This window comes from Fukomys damarensis, unplaced genomic scaffold (assembly GCF_012274545.1).
Source record: "Fukomys damarensis isolate Sample0158 unplaced genomic scaffold, DMR_v1.0_HiC HiC_scaffold_20, whole genome shotgun sequence".
In the NCBI taxonomy this organism is placed as follows: Eukaryota; Metazoa; Chordata; class Mammalia; order Rodentia; family Bathyergidae; genus Fukomys; species Fukomys damarensis.
Genome location: NW_022900932.1, coordinates 14,641,978 through 14,658,270, shown reverse-complemented (window position 1 = coordinate 14,658,270; position 16,293 = coordinate 14,641,978). Strand labels below are relative to the sequence as shown.

Sequence of the window (16,293 nt, the reverse complement as noted above, 5' to 3'; positions counted from 1 at the left end):
GGAGGTCCTACTAGGAACACCTTCGGAACACCGTAGTGGAGTCTTTCTCTGCAGATGTGGCTGTCAAAAGTATGAACTGAGAGCTCTTGCAGATCATCTGCCCTAGCGCAAGGCTCTCCGAGATGAAAGCCAAGAGGCACAGAAAGAGGCAGAATACTCAGGACAGAATCCAAATCCCTGCGCACAGCCAGGCCAGTTCCCTCTCAGACCCTGTCGTAACCAAAGTGAATTCTGTTCTTTGCAACAAAACCCCACCTGCCCACAACAGAGGTGGATGGTATCCAAAAGGCTCCCTGACGATATGACAATCGATCAGGTCCCCAGAGGAGGTCTGGGGCTGTCTTCATCAGCTCACTCAGTTGCCTGACACTGTGATTCCGTCCCTGGCCCCAGAGGCTCTGTCTGAAGCCGGCAGTGCAGGGCCAAGCACAGATCGCTAAGTCCTGACCTTCAGCCCTTTCTCCAGGCACCACCAAGGGCCATGCTACTCTCCACCCTCACTTCTAACTGTTTTCCACAGCCATGAATGGAATCACCAAGTAACAAAAATAATGCTTAGCATCTTTCATCTCAGCTTCTCCTTGGAGCTGAGAGATAATTCAACCCTTGCCAGCCAAGGAGCCCCCTCACTGGCTTCCAAAATCTCCTTTCTCTGAAAAGACAGCCCTGGAACCAGAGATGGGCAGCATGCAAGTAAGGCAAACAGATGAGAGAGATTCACCTGTGGAGCCCTCTCAGGAAGCAATACTGACAGTCAAGGAGCTGAACCCGTGTTCCCACCTCATCTGGATCCCAGTAAGTTTCTCAACAGAGCACAGCAGAGGTGGCCCCCACCTCTAGCTGGTTCGCCCTCCAAGGTGTGCCCTAGTGTTAGAAATTAAGAAACCCACGAAGCCTTAGTAGACAATGGCAAAGGGAGAGCTCTTAGGAAGGCATGGATTGTTCATTTCCTCAGCGGAGAGTGAAGCACCAAACAGTTCCACCTCCTTGCTCCTGAATCCTTGGGGCCAGAACAAGTCATGGGTCACCAAGAACCATGTGGACTCCTTCCAAGATACTGCGTCTGTGTTGTCTCAGAGGCTCTCGGTGTTTTAGAAAAATGACCTAAATATGGTGATCAGTCATCTCTAAATGATTGTTACTGGGATATTGATGGTGCTCAAAGGAGCTCTTGCTACATGCAGAACACTTAATCGGTGTGGCTGAAATAGCCCATGTTCAGTGCTGAAATCTGATTATTCTTATGATATCAGTGTTATCGCAGATCCCCAATATTGGTAATTTGCTTTCCACACTAAACTCTATGACCAAGCGAGCATCTGAAAGCTGTGTACTCAAAGCACAGGTTAACCCTCGGTGGACCTTCTCCATCTTCTCAAATATGGGCCCTGCTAGCTTGAAGAGAGCTCCTTGGAAGGAGGGATGGGTGGCCCAGAGCAGGACTGTGTCCTCTTGCGACGAAAGAGCACCTGGGGTTGTCTGTGGTTAGAACAACCAGAACCATTCAGATTCTAGTCCCCCTCTAGGCCTCTAGGGACAGAAGGATTGTGCTCTAATGATTAAAAACCTGACCCAACTAAAAAAATATCCTTCTCTTATTTCCTGACAGGTTCTGATTCCCATTGCAAGAGCTCCCGCTGGCTATGAGAGTAACTCTCATTGCTGGACACGGGGAAGGGTCCAAAGGTAGACCCGGGAATCTGGTAGGTCAGAAAGAGAGTCTGACTCCTGCGGTTGTGGCTGCAAACCCAGAGGTTTGAACAGCCATCTTGTGCCATGTTTTGCCTCTTGTATATCCAACAGGACGTGTTTCTGATGACAGTGAAATGTCGGCTGCTTCGCACAAGAAAGCATAAATGTGTCCCTGTCTCTAATCTTCACCTTTATTTCTGGCTAAGAAGACAGCCAGGTGCTGGTTTATTTTGTTTTACTGCTATGTTTGTTGGATGGATGCAAAATAGCCCAACCCTGAAGTGAACTGGAACCGCCCCACACCGAGAAAGGGTTCAGCGGTAAGACACGGGGTGAAGCAAAGTCAAATTCTGTTAATTCTACCTATTAGCTGTCTCCAGCTCCCTTCTCCTTTCTCCATCCCAACCTACACCACCCAGACTTTCCCTAATACCTCTCTCCTGGACTAATGCCGCCTGTCTGGTCTTATGGTCTGTGAGGCCAGAGCCCCTTCAAACCTACTTTCTCTAGAATAGGTAAAATAGTGGATCTTTCAAGAGTGCGGGTCTCACCGCATTTCCTCTACTGATTAAAATCCTTCAACGGCTGCTCTCTCTTGCTCTCAGTAAAACCCACCAAGCTAAGCACTTTCATAATTGGGCCTGTACCTCAGGCACCTTGCTGTTTCCATAGCGAATACCATTCTTCACCCAATTTACCTTGGAGCCATGTCTAAGGTCATATAAAGTCTGAATCTCCAAAGTCCCTCCCCCAAAATATATTAGTCGGGTAAGTGATGGCACCTATATATGTTATATGGGAGGCAGAGATGACATGGAAGATAGCAATGATTTCCCTGAAGTGGCACAGTATTACTCTGCCTTTCCTTGTAGAAGTGGCCCATCCTTCAATCACCACTATGGGCTACATTCAGTGAGAAGTTATTGCCATGCATAGCTACACGTCACCCCATGCGCTCAAGAGGTGGGGCTTTTCGGAGGGGTGGGATGTAAGGTGTGCGATGCTGGGATTAATGGTATGATGCTGGGGTTAAGGGTGCCCCACCCTGGGTGTGAGTGCTATCCACCCCAAGGTGGTAGCCTGGATGGAATATAAGGGACAGAGTGAGAGCTGATGTTGTCGCTGCTGCCTGCTGTTCACTGCTTGCTGCTTTGCTGCCTTCCACCTGCCCGGCCATGCCATAGACTGTTTCTCTTCTGCAGTGCCCCTCTGCCGTGCCGCCGTGCCCTGGAGCCAGACAACTATGGACTAAAACTCTACAAACTATAAGCTGAGATAAACCTTTCCCCCTTTAACTTTGAGTGTTGGCTATTTTGTCTCAGCAACAGAAAAGTGACTAGGACAGATGTGGAACTGTGTGGCGTTCTTAAGCAGAGCTACTTACATTTCCCTGGCTGTAGAACAGGAAACCCTGGCCCAGTAATCTGTAGGGTAACTGAAGGACTTCCTTCCAAAAGCTCAGACAACAACACAGAGTCTCTGAGCTACCCCGAAATAGACCACATCCAGAATATAGAGTATGCGTGGCCTTCTGTTGGGCTACAGTTTGGAGAGACTATCCTGATCGCGTAAGTGCAACGTATCTCCATTGTTCTGTTCATTTGGGTTTCTCTTCTGTTGTCCTCTTCCTTCTCTGCCACTCCCCACCCTCCTCCTACATCTTTGCCCTGTTTCTTCCAGCTCTTGGCTGAACGAGGAAGCCAAAGAACAGAAACTGAAACAGCAATTTCAAATCATTATTTCAAATCACATTTGCAAATCCTCCATCCCTACCTAATACCTCAGATTGGCAGGGATTTGCAGCCGGAGAAAGCTGGACGAAATCTCCCTAAAGATGATGATGCAGCTCTATGCAGCATTGTGGAAAGTCACCGTGAAAGCAGCAGAGGATAAAGGAGTCACAGGAGAATCCCTCCATGACCACAAAACTATAAAAGTCAGGGCATCCAGTCTGGGGGCGGCGCCCTGGGTCTGTGCTTGGGGGTGCGCAGAAGGAAGGAGCTGAGATTAGCCAGACACTGGGAGACATCAGGGATTCCAAGATTTGTCCTGAGACTAACAGAGTTCTCACAACTCAATGGAGTTTTCATCTGTGCTGGTCACCTGGCCTTTGTCCATACCCCTCCCTCTTCCTCCTTTCCTCCACCACAGAACTCTCAGGAGTACAGGATGACTCAAAGGTCCCACGAGGGCCATGTTCTCTCACCTGCGGGCCCCCACAGCCTCCCTGATTGAAAGCCAGCCCCACCCTCCACACCGCTCACCTCCCCCTAGGACGACAGACACCGAGGCTTAAACCCAGCTTGCCTAGGACACCCCCTTCTCCTTGCCTGTCCCACACTCATGCCAGCCTGGCTTGGGGACTCTCCTCTGTGCCCCAGCACCTCCAGTCTTAGCACCCGCTGAACAGCTGGGCACGCTGGCTGTGATCTCTCTGCCTCATAGCCCTCCATCTTTATACCCACTTCTCTGCTGGTGTGTAAGGGGCTCCCTTTTGGCTTGTGAGACTCACCCAATCATGTTACAAATGACAGGGACACAGAACATCCAAGTAGTGGGGCTGTGAGGAAAAGCATCACCTAACAATAAATAGAAATTTAATTGTCTGGGGTGCTAGAAAAATGCTGTTTAGAGACCAGTAGGCAAATGCCTAACAGCCTGCTACCCTGTGACTCTTCCTGAGGGCTGTTCTACCCCCGGACAGTCACCCCATCCCGTTTCCACATTCCCCCGTCTGCACTGAGAACACGAAGCACCACAGCTACAGGATTTCCAGGTGACTGAGCTCCAGGGAAGCTAGAGCTACCACCAGCATCCAAAGGAAAGAAAGAAACCTCTGCTAAGGAATGGGAAACAGGTGAGTGTCCCAACTAAAAGTAAGAAAAAGATATTCAGAGGGCCAATTGTGACCGGCTTTGGGATCCACCTTGGGGACTGCTGGGGCAGACGTCTGGGTGTGTCTGTGTGAGTCACAGAGGTATGGCCTTGGGGTCTATGTCTGGTCTCGCCCTTCATCCGGGCACTGCTCCCCTACTCTCCTTTCCAGCCACCATGACTAAGTGTCTTTCCTCCGCCCCGCCCTTCTGCCATGTTTTTGCCTTAGAGCCAGCTGACCTTGGACTGAACCCTCTTAAAACTTGAGCCAATTTAAACCTCCCTTCCTTCTTGTGGGTGTCTGGTATTCAGCAATGGGAACACTGGCTAATACACTATCATTCTCTGCAATCCCAAAAGGGTCCATGGAGTAAACCAAGAAGGGTGAGAACACAATTCTCTTCACCTTGTTCCTCAGAGTACTGGACCATTTTTAAAATGCTGCTTTCGGAGAACAAAAATTCTGCAAATGTATGTGGTAAAGGTGAAACAGAGAGAAAAAGACCCTCTATCAAGGCAGAGAGTAGATAGTTCACTATAACATCATCCCCACTAGAAAAAAATGGTATCTAAGGACAGAACCCCATGCTTATTACGGCACAGGCACTGATTCTGCCTTAAAAAATACTGTCTGCCGGTACAAGCATGATATGGTAAATATTGCTGATGCCAGCTCTGTTGATCATTGATTTAGACTTCAAAAGTAATATAATTTGTATAGAAGAGCCATGAAAAGGTAGAAATCAAGGCCATTGTTGCTCAGATGAAAATAAAAGGGATAACAATATTCATACTCCACGAATATTATCACAGACTAACAGAACCAATAAATTCTTACCTCAGGATAGTGAAATGTAAATGGATATGTTGTAAAAGGCATCAGTGGCTCTTTTTAACTTGGCTAATGGAAAGTGGATTTTATCTCACATTTACACAGATGAATAGTTGGGAGAGGCCACTTTGGAATTAAGACCAAGATACATAAAAATACTGACACTCAGAGGAGAGTATCAACAGTTGGTTGACTTTGTTGAGTGTGTCAGATTCGGGAAACTTGGGCCACAGCCTTCATTAATGGGAAAGGAACGCTGAACTCCAGGCCTCAGGAATGCCAGGCATGAATTATATATCACTAACTACAGAGGTGTCCTGTTTTCAACCGTTTATCAAACACATTAAGGCCAACCAAAGAGGAAACGGGACATTAGAAGGGAGCTTCTTAAAGTGTAATTTCCTGGAAGAGAGATTTACGAGCGGTGCTTATTCTCCATTAGAGGACGTTGAACCTCTTTTATTAGTTTATTCATCAACCCAGCCCTGGTTCCAGGCCAGCTCTGCGCACCGACAGGTCATCAGGCACAGGAACCTTGGGGGGACTCGGCTCTGGGTCCAGCTGTGTTTTCCAGATCATAACACAGTTAACACAAGTAGCCATGGTGCATTCAGCTGGAGGTTTTAGGGGTTCCCCCCCGCATGAAAGGCAATTCACAGAGTAAGCCCCCGGGGTTTCACAGATATAGAGTGAACATCGGAAATGCACTTGGAAATGAAATGATTTTGTTTGCTGTACAAGCTCTGTGATTGCCTCTCAAAGAGCAGTGCCTCTCCTGCCTTTATGACCAAGTTCAATTTCTTATTTAGCAGTATAATAAAGGGACAATTTAGGACCTGGCAGAGAGGGCTCCCCAATCAATGAGCAAATCTATCCCTCATCCACTGTGCAGCTCTCTCCGGGACACCTGGCTCAGTATCCAGACAGCAGCCATGCGGCCCGCAAAACTGTTCCTACCTCCTCACACACACAGCCTCCTCCCCTCTTTTTACCATAAAGTTCCCTGCCCTGGGGAGGGGAAGAGATCAGCACGAACCCTGTGCTAGTCCCGTGAATAACTACAACTAATTTGACTTCAGTGGAAGCAAACCTACCTGACATTTACAACTTGGTACTGGGGACTGGAGAGAAGAGAAAACTAGGAGAAAGAACATCTTACCTTGTTTTAAGGATATTCAGAAACTGCAAAATTTCTGAAAACTGTATCAGCCTGAGGGCTCTTAAAAATCTCAAACCTGGAAAGAGAAATGAAACAGACGTGTTACTCTCAGGGCGTGGTTGTGGTGTTCACAGTCCGTCCATCCGGGTCGCCCTGGCTGCCCGGGCTTGACAGAAAGGACTTCCTGGCTCAAGATGAGCTGTTGGCTACCTTGCACATGTTCCTTCTTTCTGATTCTTGTGTGGGTTAATGTCAGCTGGTAAACTGTCGCTGTCAGGAAAAGTGGTCAGTTTGGAACTAGGGAAGGGGAAGGACCGGCTAGAGGGCCTGGTTGGGGAGGTCTTCTTCTCCCTTGCCTGGCTCTGACTGAATCACCGTTTTGAAGTCACCCCAGTGGTCTGACAGGATTTAGCCTCTGAAAAACACTAGGAATTGTGAAGGCTCAGGGTAACCCTTGTGCCTAAAGCAGATTAAGAATAAATCGGATTCCCCTATGTCTTTGATGAATTTTTTTTTTTATCTTCAGTTTCATACTCCCGATAAAATCGAGTGCATGGCCTGCTGTGTTACGTTTTTGTCCCAATCAAAAAAAAAAAAAATCCAGACCAGTAAGACACCATTCCCTACAACTTTAGAATTCACAGTATAAATAACTGCACATTTACTAATGTCAAGACAAATGTGTGCTCTTTCTAAACTGCAGCTCCCCTTGAGCAGAAGAAAGCGTGTCTCTAGGTGGCAGAAGAGAGAGAAGAGAGACAGAGAAGGAAAACAGAAGTTTCGAAAGTGCAGATTACTATTATGCTTTTTTCGGTTTTTATTTATTTCTTTTTCTGTTAGTCCATGTTTTCAGTACGTAATGATTACATTCCTCACTGGGACCAAGTACACGTGTATAACACATCTTCATTTCATTTTTTCATCTCCTTTCCTTCCCCTCTCTCCCCTCGCCCCATCTCTTGGTCCCCTTCCCTTTTGCAAAAGATCTATAACCCTATTTCCTATGGCCTATCTTTTATTTTGCCCTGTATCTATATTTGAGGATTCCCATCAAGGAGAAACCATGCACTATTTGAGCTTCTGTATCTGATTTATTTCACAACATTATGGTTTCAAAGTGCATCCATTTTTCCTACAAATGACTCAAGTGTGTCCTTCTTTACGGCAGCGTAGTACTCCAGTGTATGTGAATGCTTCGTTTTCTTTACCCAAGCATCTGTTGATGGACACATAGGCTGCTTCCAAGAGTTAGCTATATGAATTGTGGTGCTCTAAACATGGGTGTGCACACATCACTGTGAGGTGATGTCTTTGACTCTTTCAGGCAGATACCTAGAAGAGGAACAGCTAGGTTAAATGAAATGTCTAGCTTAGTTTTTTGAGGAATCTCCACACCGATTTCCATAATGTTAAACTGGTTTACATTAGCCAAAAGTTTTAATAGCCAAAAGAAATTCTATTAAAAACCTGAGTTAGTCACAGAGTTTAAGACTTTGACAACCCCTCGGGAGAATTATTTACAAAATGCTGGCTACTCCAGCTTTGAGACACTGTGAACAAACATCACGCCCACTTCCAAGGGGACTGTCTTTTGCATATTTTCCAAAGCCTTTTATTAATCGTCCCAAGTGCCAAACATGGTGCATCAGTGCAAGGGGATTGAATGGACAGGCACCCCTATGCCTGAGGTGGGGGAGGTTTTATTCCACTCCTTCATAGGAGGATTCCCTGGAACCTCTGGGTCGGAGCTGACGCCTGGTTCCTTCCTACTTGTAGAAGGAGTACCCTAGCTGGCAGGGTGGAACTGCTCTGGTAATAAGGAAAAATTAACATAAATCCTGAGAGGTGGAGACAGAGAGCATCTGATAATACAAAGAAAGAGGGAGAAAATGATAATGGCTCAGAAGGAATACTTATCATCTGCAAAGGCTTGATTCACTGTGAACAGAAGTTTTTTTCTTTTCCTGAAAAACCTTTATCTTCTGTGTGAAGTCGTATTTATATAACTTTTATTAAACCAGAAAAATACAGAGATGAGAAAGTTGTTGATGAAATGAAGAAGGCTTGGGAGCCAAAAAACATAGTCTTCACCCAGGTGATGAAAGGCAGACACAACGCTGCTGAAAAGTGAGCTGGGACACGGCACAGTATTTAGATGTCTTCTCAGAAAGCAGAGGAAATAAGCAAAAGAGATGAAACTCAAGAAAACAGAGATGGGGGGCAGATCACAGAGAGCCAAATCATGAATACAATGAGCTCCGAAGGGAAGGACAAAAACACCTGAATTCTGGGCAATGATTCAAACATAAAAGAAAAGAACTTCTTAGATATGAAACTATGCCTCAGGAGTAAAAGGTAACACGAACGATTCGCTCTCAGAGGCCAATGCCAAGGAGTAGCCAACATTTTACTCAAATTTCAAGCCTGAAAAATCAACTAAACGATACAAGAAAGTATCAGGATTGTATTGTTCATGGCTGCCTTTCTCCCGGCTCACTGTCTGAAATGAGGTGGGTGCTTAACAAATTCTTGTTTGAACACAAGGAATTAATGGGAGTTTTGAGAAATAATGACGTGGCAGACAGTTGAAGGTTGCAGAAGCAGCATCCGGAATCCTGAGACTACATCCTTACCAAGTGAGCTCTGTGAAGCCACCGCAGGGGTCAGGGCTCAGGGCTCACACACTTAGGAAGAAAGAAGCGGTCTACACAGGGAAGACCACTGCTGCATCCGGGCCCAGGATACTGTGTCCAGCCCCACCCAGTCCACAAAAGGAGGCCAGCAAAAAGGAGAGGAGGGGAGGGAAACACCCACCTGGCAAATTATTCATCTTCTTTGCCCTTATAATATTTCTCCTTGTTACTGACTCCACAGAATCTCTGAAATAAAATTATTTTCTACGAAACTGCAAAATTATGCCAGAATTACAAAAGAAGGGATTGTACACAATATGTAATCTGTACCCAGAGGCCCAGAATCACACCCACTGTCCCCCAACAGGTACTGGGCCCAGATGGCCTCAGGAGTTCTTTACACTAAACTTCTCTCTGTGTTCTCTAGAATATCATCTAATAATTTTTTAAAATACTTCAAGTGCTCTGTATTTATTGAGAAAGTTGGCACAACCTGAATACAACACACACACACACACACACACACCCTACACACAAGCCTGGTGTATATCTTTTTTACTGTTATCTTAAATTGCTGTGAACTAATAAAGTTGACGATCATATAAATTCATTACTGGCCATTTACTGTTTTTTTAACTCCTTACTATATGCCAAAACCTTTCTTTTTATGACATCCAGCAGAAGAAAACAGCTAAGGATAAACAGACGAGAGAGTGTGTCCAGCAGAGCCTATAAGTTCATAGCTCCTGCTCAGCGTAGACCTTGGACAGTCTGTTCCAGTAGCAAACACCACATTCAAGGGAACTGTGTTAGTCAACTTTCTGTCACTGTTATAAAACACATAATCAACTTAACAGAGAATAAAGTTTATTTTGTCTTACAGTTTCAGAAGAACTGTCTCGGTTGCTCAGCCCTACTGCATTGGGCCTATAGTGGGCATAGTGCATCACAGCACGGAGGATATGGTAGAGGAAACAGGGCTACTTCAAGACAGCCAGGGGTCAGAGAGATAGGAAGTGTCCCAGAATCTACTTCAAGAACACACCCCCCAATGACCTCTGGGCCACGCCTCTTAAAGGTTCCACCATCTTCCAAGAGCACAAAGCTGAGGACCGAGTCTTTAACACACGGGCCTTGGGGGACATTCTGATCCAAACTATATCGTGAGCACTTTTAAGATGTAAGATACATCTTATCAAACTGCCCTAACAATGTCTTTCCATTAATAAGTAAATGTACCTTTTGCCCACACTTCTAACTGTATTTTTTTTGGGGGGGGGGTTGAGACAGGGTCTCATTATGTAGTGAGACTGACCTGGAACTCACTGTGTAGCCCAGGCTGGTCTTAAACTCACAGTGATCCTCCTGCCTCAGCCTCCCAAATGCTGGGATTACAGGCATGCGCCACCACGCCCGGCCCACTTCTACTGTATTGAGTACTGATACCAGAGGAAGGAAGAAAAGAAAAGAAAGAAGGTAGAAAAGGAGGGAGGGAAGGAAAATGAAGTTCCATTTGGATAGGCCTCAAATAAGAGCTCGTTGCTTTATTCTGCTTTTTTATGTTAACAAATAAGTTAATTATTTTTTCATCTAATGGAGTCATTTTCTTTTCATCCTTAAAGACCTTTATAATGGCCTTTGCCAGTTTACCTGTATATTCACCTTACCTTATAATCTATTCTAGCTGTTCTCAATAATAAAGACTATACATTATCTCCCATAGCTCATCACTCTTTTAATTTTGCTTAAAGTTATTTTTTCTAAGTCTGAAATTAAGGTGATTTTTTTCTATATTCAAAATTTGTTATTTGGTCCCAGGTATCAGTCTTTTTGTCATTGTTTTCATTTTTTAATACCCACAAAGACCATCTTCATCATAACAGTTATTTTTTCACCACACCCCCATCCACATTTTTCTCTTTATCCTGTTAGGGCAGTGGCTCTGAAGTTCAGCTGTGCATTTAATACACTGGCGAAGTTCCAACCATTGCTGACATTGGGACAGTTGGTCTCAATCCACTCACTCACTCCCTGCCATTCTGACCGCATGGGTGGTGGCACAGCTGGGCAGAAGGAGTTTTAAAGCTTTGAGGACTGCAAGGGGAGAAGCATTACAGACTTTCCTGCAAATGGGCAGATGATAAATATTTCAGACTCTGTCCGGATGACTCAGGTTTGCTGTAAACAATATATAAACAAATGGGTGTGGCTCAGCTCCAGGGAAGTGGCGTTCACATAAATAGACCATGGGGGTTAATTGGCTACCCCTGCCTTGGAGCCCTGTTATTCCAGTCCATCCTGTACACCAATCTCCAGAGCTTTGTAAACATGCAGAATCCAGCTGAGTCTGATGCTCTGCACTTTCAGCAAGCTCTAAGCAGTGGCTGGGGCTGTTGGTCAGAAGACCAGGCTTTGAGAAATCAGGGCCACAGTGCAGTGAGTCCCAGACCCGGGTATGCCCAGCTGGGGCTGAAAACAGCTCTGAAATCCACTTCCCATCCTGGGTCTTCAGAATTCACTAGTCCAAGTACAAGTTGGGCATTGGAATTTTTAAAATGCTAATTCCAATGTGCAACCACATTTGGGAACCATTGACAGTGAGCAACTACATATAAATACCTCCAGGATTTTTATCCTTTAACTTGTTTATTTATATTCATGAATTTATTTTGGTTACTAATGTGCAAAATAGACCAAACCTTGTTTTTATTCGAAAAAGCAAATTTCCCTGTAGCTGGGGGTAATCACTTAAGCAATTTAAAACCAACAGCTTACCCACATAGCACACTGTCTACTTAAGTTTAAAGAACACAATAGCTAACTATAAGTTAAATCAATAATATAATAACAGATTACTTATAAACAACTGAAGTTATTTTTAGGGAAAGTAATCTTAATACCAGGGAAAGGGTGATTTCTAGCTTGATGTTTATAATTAAATAACAAGAAAATCAAAGATTAAAAGAAATACAAATTTCTCGATTATTTTATGAAGGAAAAGAATAGCAACAAGAAAACAAATAAAAAAAGTGCTGGCTGGTCCAATAGAAAAAGATGATAGACACATATCTGAATAAGACTGCGAAAACCTCAGTAAGAAAGATGACTCTGAAACTTGACAGCAAAAGAAAACCACTGCAGACCATTATAATGCTGGGAACGATGCCCTGTAGACCACTATGGCCAGGCAGGCCTGACACCGCCTCCTATTGATGAGAGGCGGGACCCTGTGGGAGGAGAACAGGCCACTAGAGGGCGAGACGGAGCAAGGCCTGGCTGAGAAGAGGACTGTCTTCCATCCCACCCATTCCAGAGAAACATCAAGCATTGTCTCCCGCAGACCCTAGCCATTCTCCCTGCTCCAACTGGGCACCCTCTTTCGGGTTTCCTTATCTACACTGTAAATAAAGGTGCTGAGGATGCAAGCCAAGCTTTCTGTCTCATCAGGACAAAGGTTTCACCTGGCCTCAGCTATGTAAACTTTACTGTCGTCTTTGTCGTTTTATTGTTTGACTTTCTTAATCTCTTAGTCATTTCTCACTTCATGAGCCCATGAGCCACGCGGGTTGTGGCATTATAGAATAATAATTGGACAAAAATTGAAAAATACAGTAATAGCTTCTCCTCAAAGTTTCTATACCCATTAAATGTACTATTAAATTTTTAAACATTTACATTTTATTAAAATTCCAAATTCCTCCATAATAAAAAAAAGAGATGGGAAGCAACTAAGTTTATAAAATAAACATAAACCTGGTGCCAAAAACTGATTCTCAGAGCACCCCCCAAAAGTTTCTAATATCACTAAGATCAGAGATACTAAAATCCTACGTAAAATACCAATGCGTACCGTTCATCCATGAATTCAAACTGTAATCCAGATCATTCTGTTTAAATTCGCATGGCAGGTTGAACTCAGTGGTTTATCTTTAAACCTCACTAAAATAATACTAAAGGTGAGGGACAGTAAAGTCGCACGAGGACAAAAAGAGTGAAAGAAGGAGCGAAATAGGAGAAAATGACAAAATTCTAGTAGGTGAAAATAGATGTTCTGCTGAAAATGAAGTTGGTGGAGTTGAGAAACCTAGCTTCAGTTGTATGCAAGATACGTAAAAAGGAAACGTATGTGACCTCCAAGGTGGTAGTCAACCAGGCAATGTCAACACGAGTGGGGATGTCCAGCTGAATGGAATCAGCATTGCTCCAGCGTGGAGGTCCACCTTGAGGAGGACGGTTGTCAGAAAGGTGCTGTTCTCTTTGGCTGACACCCAGTCTTCGCCTCCACCAAGGATGGTTGTTCTCTTCAGAGGAACTCTGGTCTTCACCTTCACCTTGAGCGTTTTCTCCCGATTTTCAACATGGATTCTTCAGTCTTCCATCGCAGATTCCTCAGCCTCCTGATACAGGCTTTCACGGGACACTGCCTTGGGACCCAGGCCCAGCTGGGTTCTTCCGATCTCATGGACAGATAGATTTCTTGCACTTTGTACATTTGATTTGTAAGTGGATATTGTCAGCTAATCTTGTAAATGTCTGTGTTCTGCATTGTCTGTTTCTCTTGCAAATATTGATCACGAGACCCCATATCTGTGAGTTCACATCCTCAGATTCAACCAAACTATTTTCATAAGCAAGAGAGTGTAACAACTATTCCCACAGACTTTACACTGCATGAGGTATTACAAGTGATTTAGAGATGATTTAAATTATACAGAAGGGTGTGCGTAGCTATATGAAAGTACTATGATAATTTAGATAAAGGACTTGGGCACTGGAAGAATTTAGTGTCCTGGGAGCACCTGGAACCAACCCACTGCAGATATCTAGGGGCAACTATATATAAATATCTCCAGAATCATGAGAGAACATGAGAAATGCCTTTGGTCACTAAATACAGAGGAAGAATCCCATAGAGACGAATGTCAGTGGAGGTGGTGGGGTGGAGAGATCACAGCGGAGAAGGAAACAACAGTCTATAAAGGAAAGGAAGTCACTGACAGTGAGCAGAGTTGGCTGTGACATAACACTGACTGACTGGGCCACCAGACCACAGCAGCCAGCACACAGCAGTGTGGGCACTTGAGCTGCTAAAACAGAGCAATTGAGCCAGGAACGGTGGCTCAGACCTGTAATCCCAAGGGCTCGGAGGCTGATGCAGGAAGATGGCAAACTTAAGCATAGTCTGAGCAACTTATAAATAATAAATAATAAAAAATAAAAAAGGGGTAAGGGATGAGGCTCAGGGCTCAATGCCCACTACCACATCACATCAGGATGGGCGATCTCTGGTACGCTGGTTGACTCCTAGAAGATACTCATTGTCTCTACATCCGGAAAACAGTTTCTGGACAAAAAAAAAACAAAAACAAAAAAAGATAAACCAAAACAACAACAAAAACTCACCTTAGGGTTCTCCAGATATACTGTAATAAACACAAAAAGTATTCACACAAAGGTGAACAGAAAATCTCAAACCCAAATATAAGTGCCAAACCAAGAATCACCCAACATTTGAGGAATGGGAAGATTTCTTTGAAGAAGGTACCTATAGCAAGCTTGTATGTAAAGACTAACAGGAATAAAGAAATCTAGGGGGAAAAGCTGCTTTAGAAATGAGTCTGATGGAAAAACAATGTGTGAGAAAAGACGTAGAGAAATTATCTAAACTCAACAAATATCAACTAAATATCTCATAAATCAAATTTTTGAACATTAAAACTTCCAAAGGCCAGCTAAATAGAAGAATTGCTATCTGGAAAAGAAGAGGGCTGGACTATCAAAGGTCTCTTTATACAAAGGGAAAAAAGAAAATGAAGGGGAGAGCAGGAAATATTCAAACCAATAATAGAAGTATCCTAAACTAAAAGTATGATCTGCCCCAGATTGGAAGGGCCCAATAAGTGTCCAGCCAGTTAAACCTAAGAAGACCTACATCCAGGCACAGCATGGTGAAATTTCATAATATCAGAGTGAGGAAATAAATCCCTGTAAGGCAATGAGATTCATATTATGGTCCCAAGACTCCTGCATTGAATGCAAGAAAACAAAGGAAGGCTGTCTTCACATTTCTCAGAAGTTTTCTTTGAAGCAAGTGACATATACTTAGCTAGTTGGCAGAAAAACAAAACCAAAAGAATTTAGCTATAAAGGCAGTGTGAGAAAAAAGTAACAGACTAGTCTATGTGTTGAATGAGTATTTTTCAAAATAATACATAATAACATTGATCTAAAATTAAAATCTCTAGAAGTGCATGGAAAGCAGAAATATGAAGGAGTGAAGAAGAAGAATGTGCTAATATCATTCTCTTCCTTCAAAGAATGATGTTATTAATAAGATATATGAACACCAAAATAATTTTAATATGTTTTTAAAAATTTTTCAGAATATATTTGGAATTACAAATTTCAAATCTTGTCGGGGGAGAACAAAGGAATTCAAACTTCAGTTACAAAAAAAGGAAGCAACCCAATTAAAAGGAAAAGAGAAAAAGTACATAAATCAGAAAACAAAATTTCAACAACAAAAAGCCAAATGTATTAGTAACCACAATAAAATTGAATGGGTTGAATTAATCCTATCAAAATACAGAGAATCAGACACAACTAAAAAATAAGAAATTCCGGAGGCATACTTCTTATAAGCAATGCACTAAAAACAATACACAAAGTAAATCTAAAGGGATAGAAATTATACACTAGACAAATGCTAACAAAAAAGGAACAGAGAAATGAGGTCAAATGAAAGGCAGTTACTGTAAAAATTTGTAAATGAAATAAAACTTCATATTGATAAAGGAACAATCCACTGAGAATATAAACTGAAAATCTATATAGACCTAAGAAGGTGCTGAGATAACAAGAGTGTGTTCAACAGGAAGAAACTGAAAATGCTGTATCAATGGAGAATTCTGTTTGGTTTCAGAAATGATACTAGTTAGCTAATGAGATAATTGACAATGTGAAATAGGAAGAAAAGGGCTAAAGGTGTAGGGAAAGTGGGAAGGGTAGGGGAAAGGTAATAAGGGAAAATAAAAAGTATGAGAAAATGAAAAAAATGGAAATAAAGTGTTTGGAAATGGGGAGGGGAGGAGGGGGTGAAGGGA

General features: G+C 43.4%; 1 protein-coding gene across 38 annotated transcripts in view; it reads right to left on the bottom strand.

Moving 5' to 3' along the window:
• The window catches only part of Kcnma1 (potassium calcium-activated channel subfamily M alpha 1), a 709,412-nt gene that overhangs the window by 228,379 nt on the left and 464,740 nt on the right, over positions 1-16,293 (bottom strand). For all 38 annotated transcript variants that reach the window (XM_033766495.1, XM_010607512.2, XM_033766488.1 and 35 more), the window contains one exon: positions 6,558-6,633. In XM_033766495.1, coding sequence (XP_033622386.1) covers positions 6,558-6,633 — 76 coding nt within the window. The remainder of the gene's footprint in view (positions 1-6,557; positions 6,634-16,293) is intronic.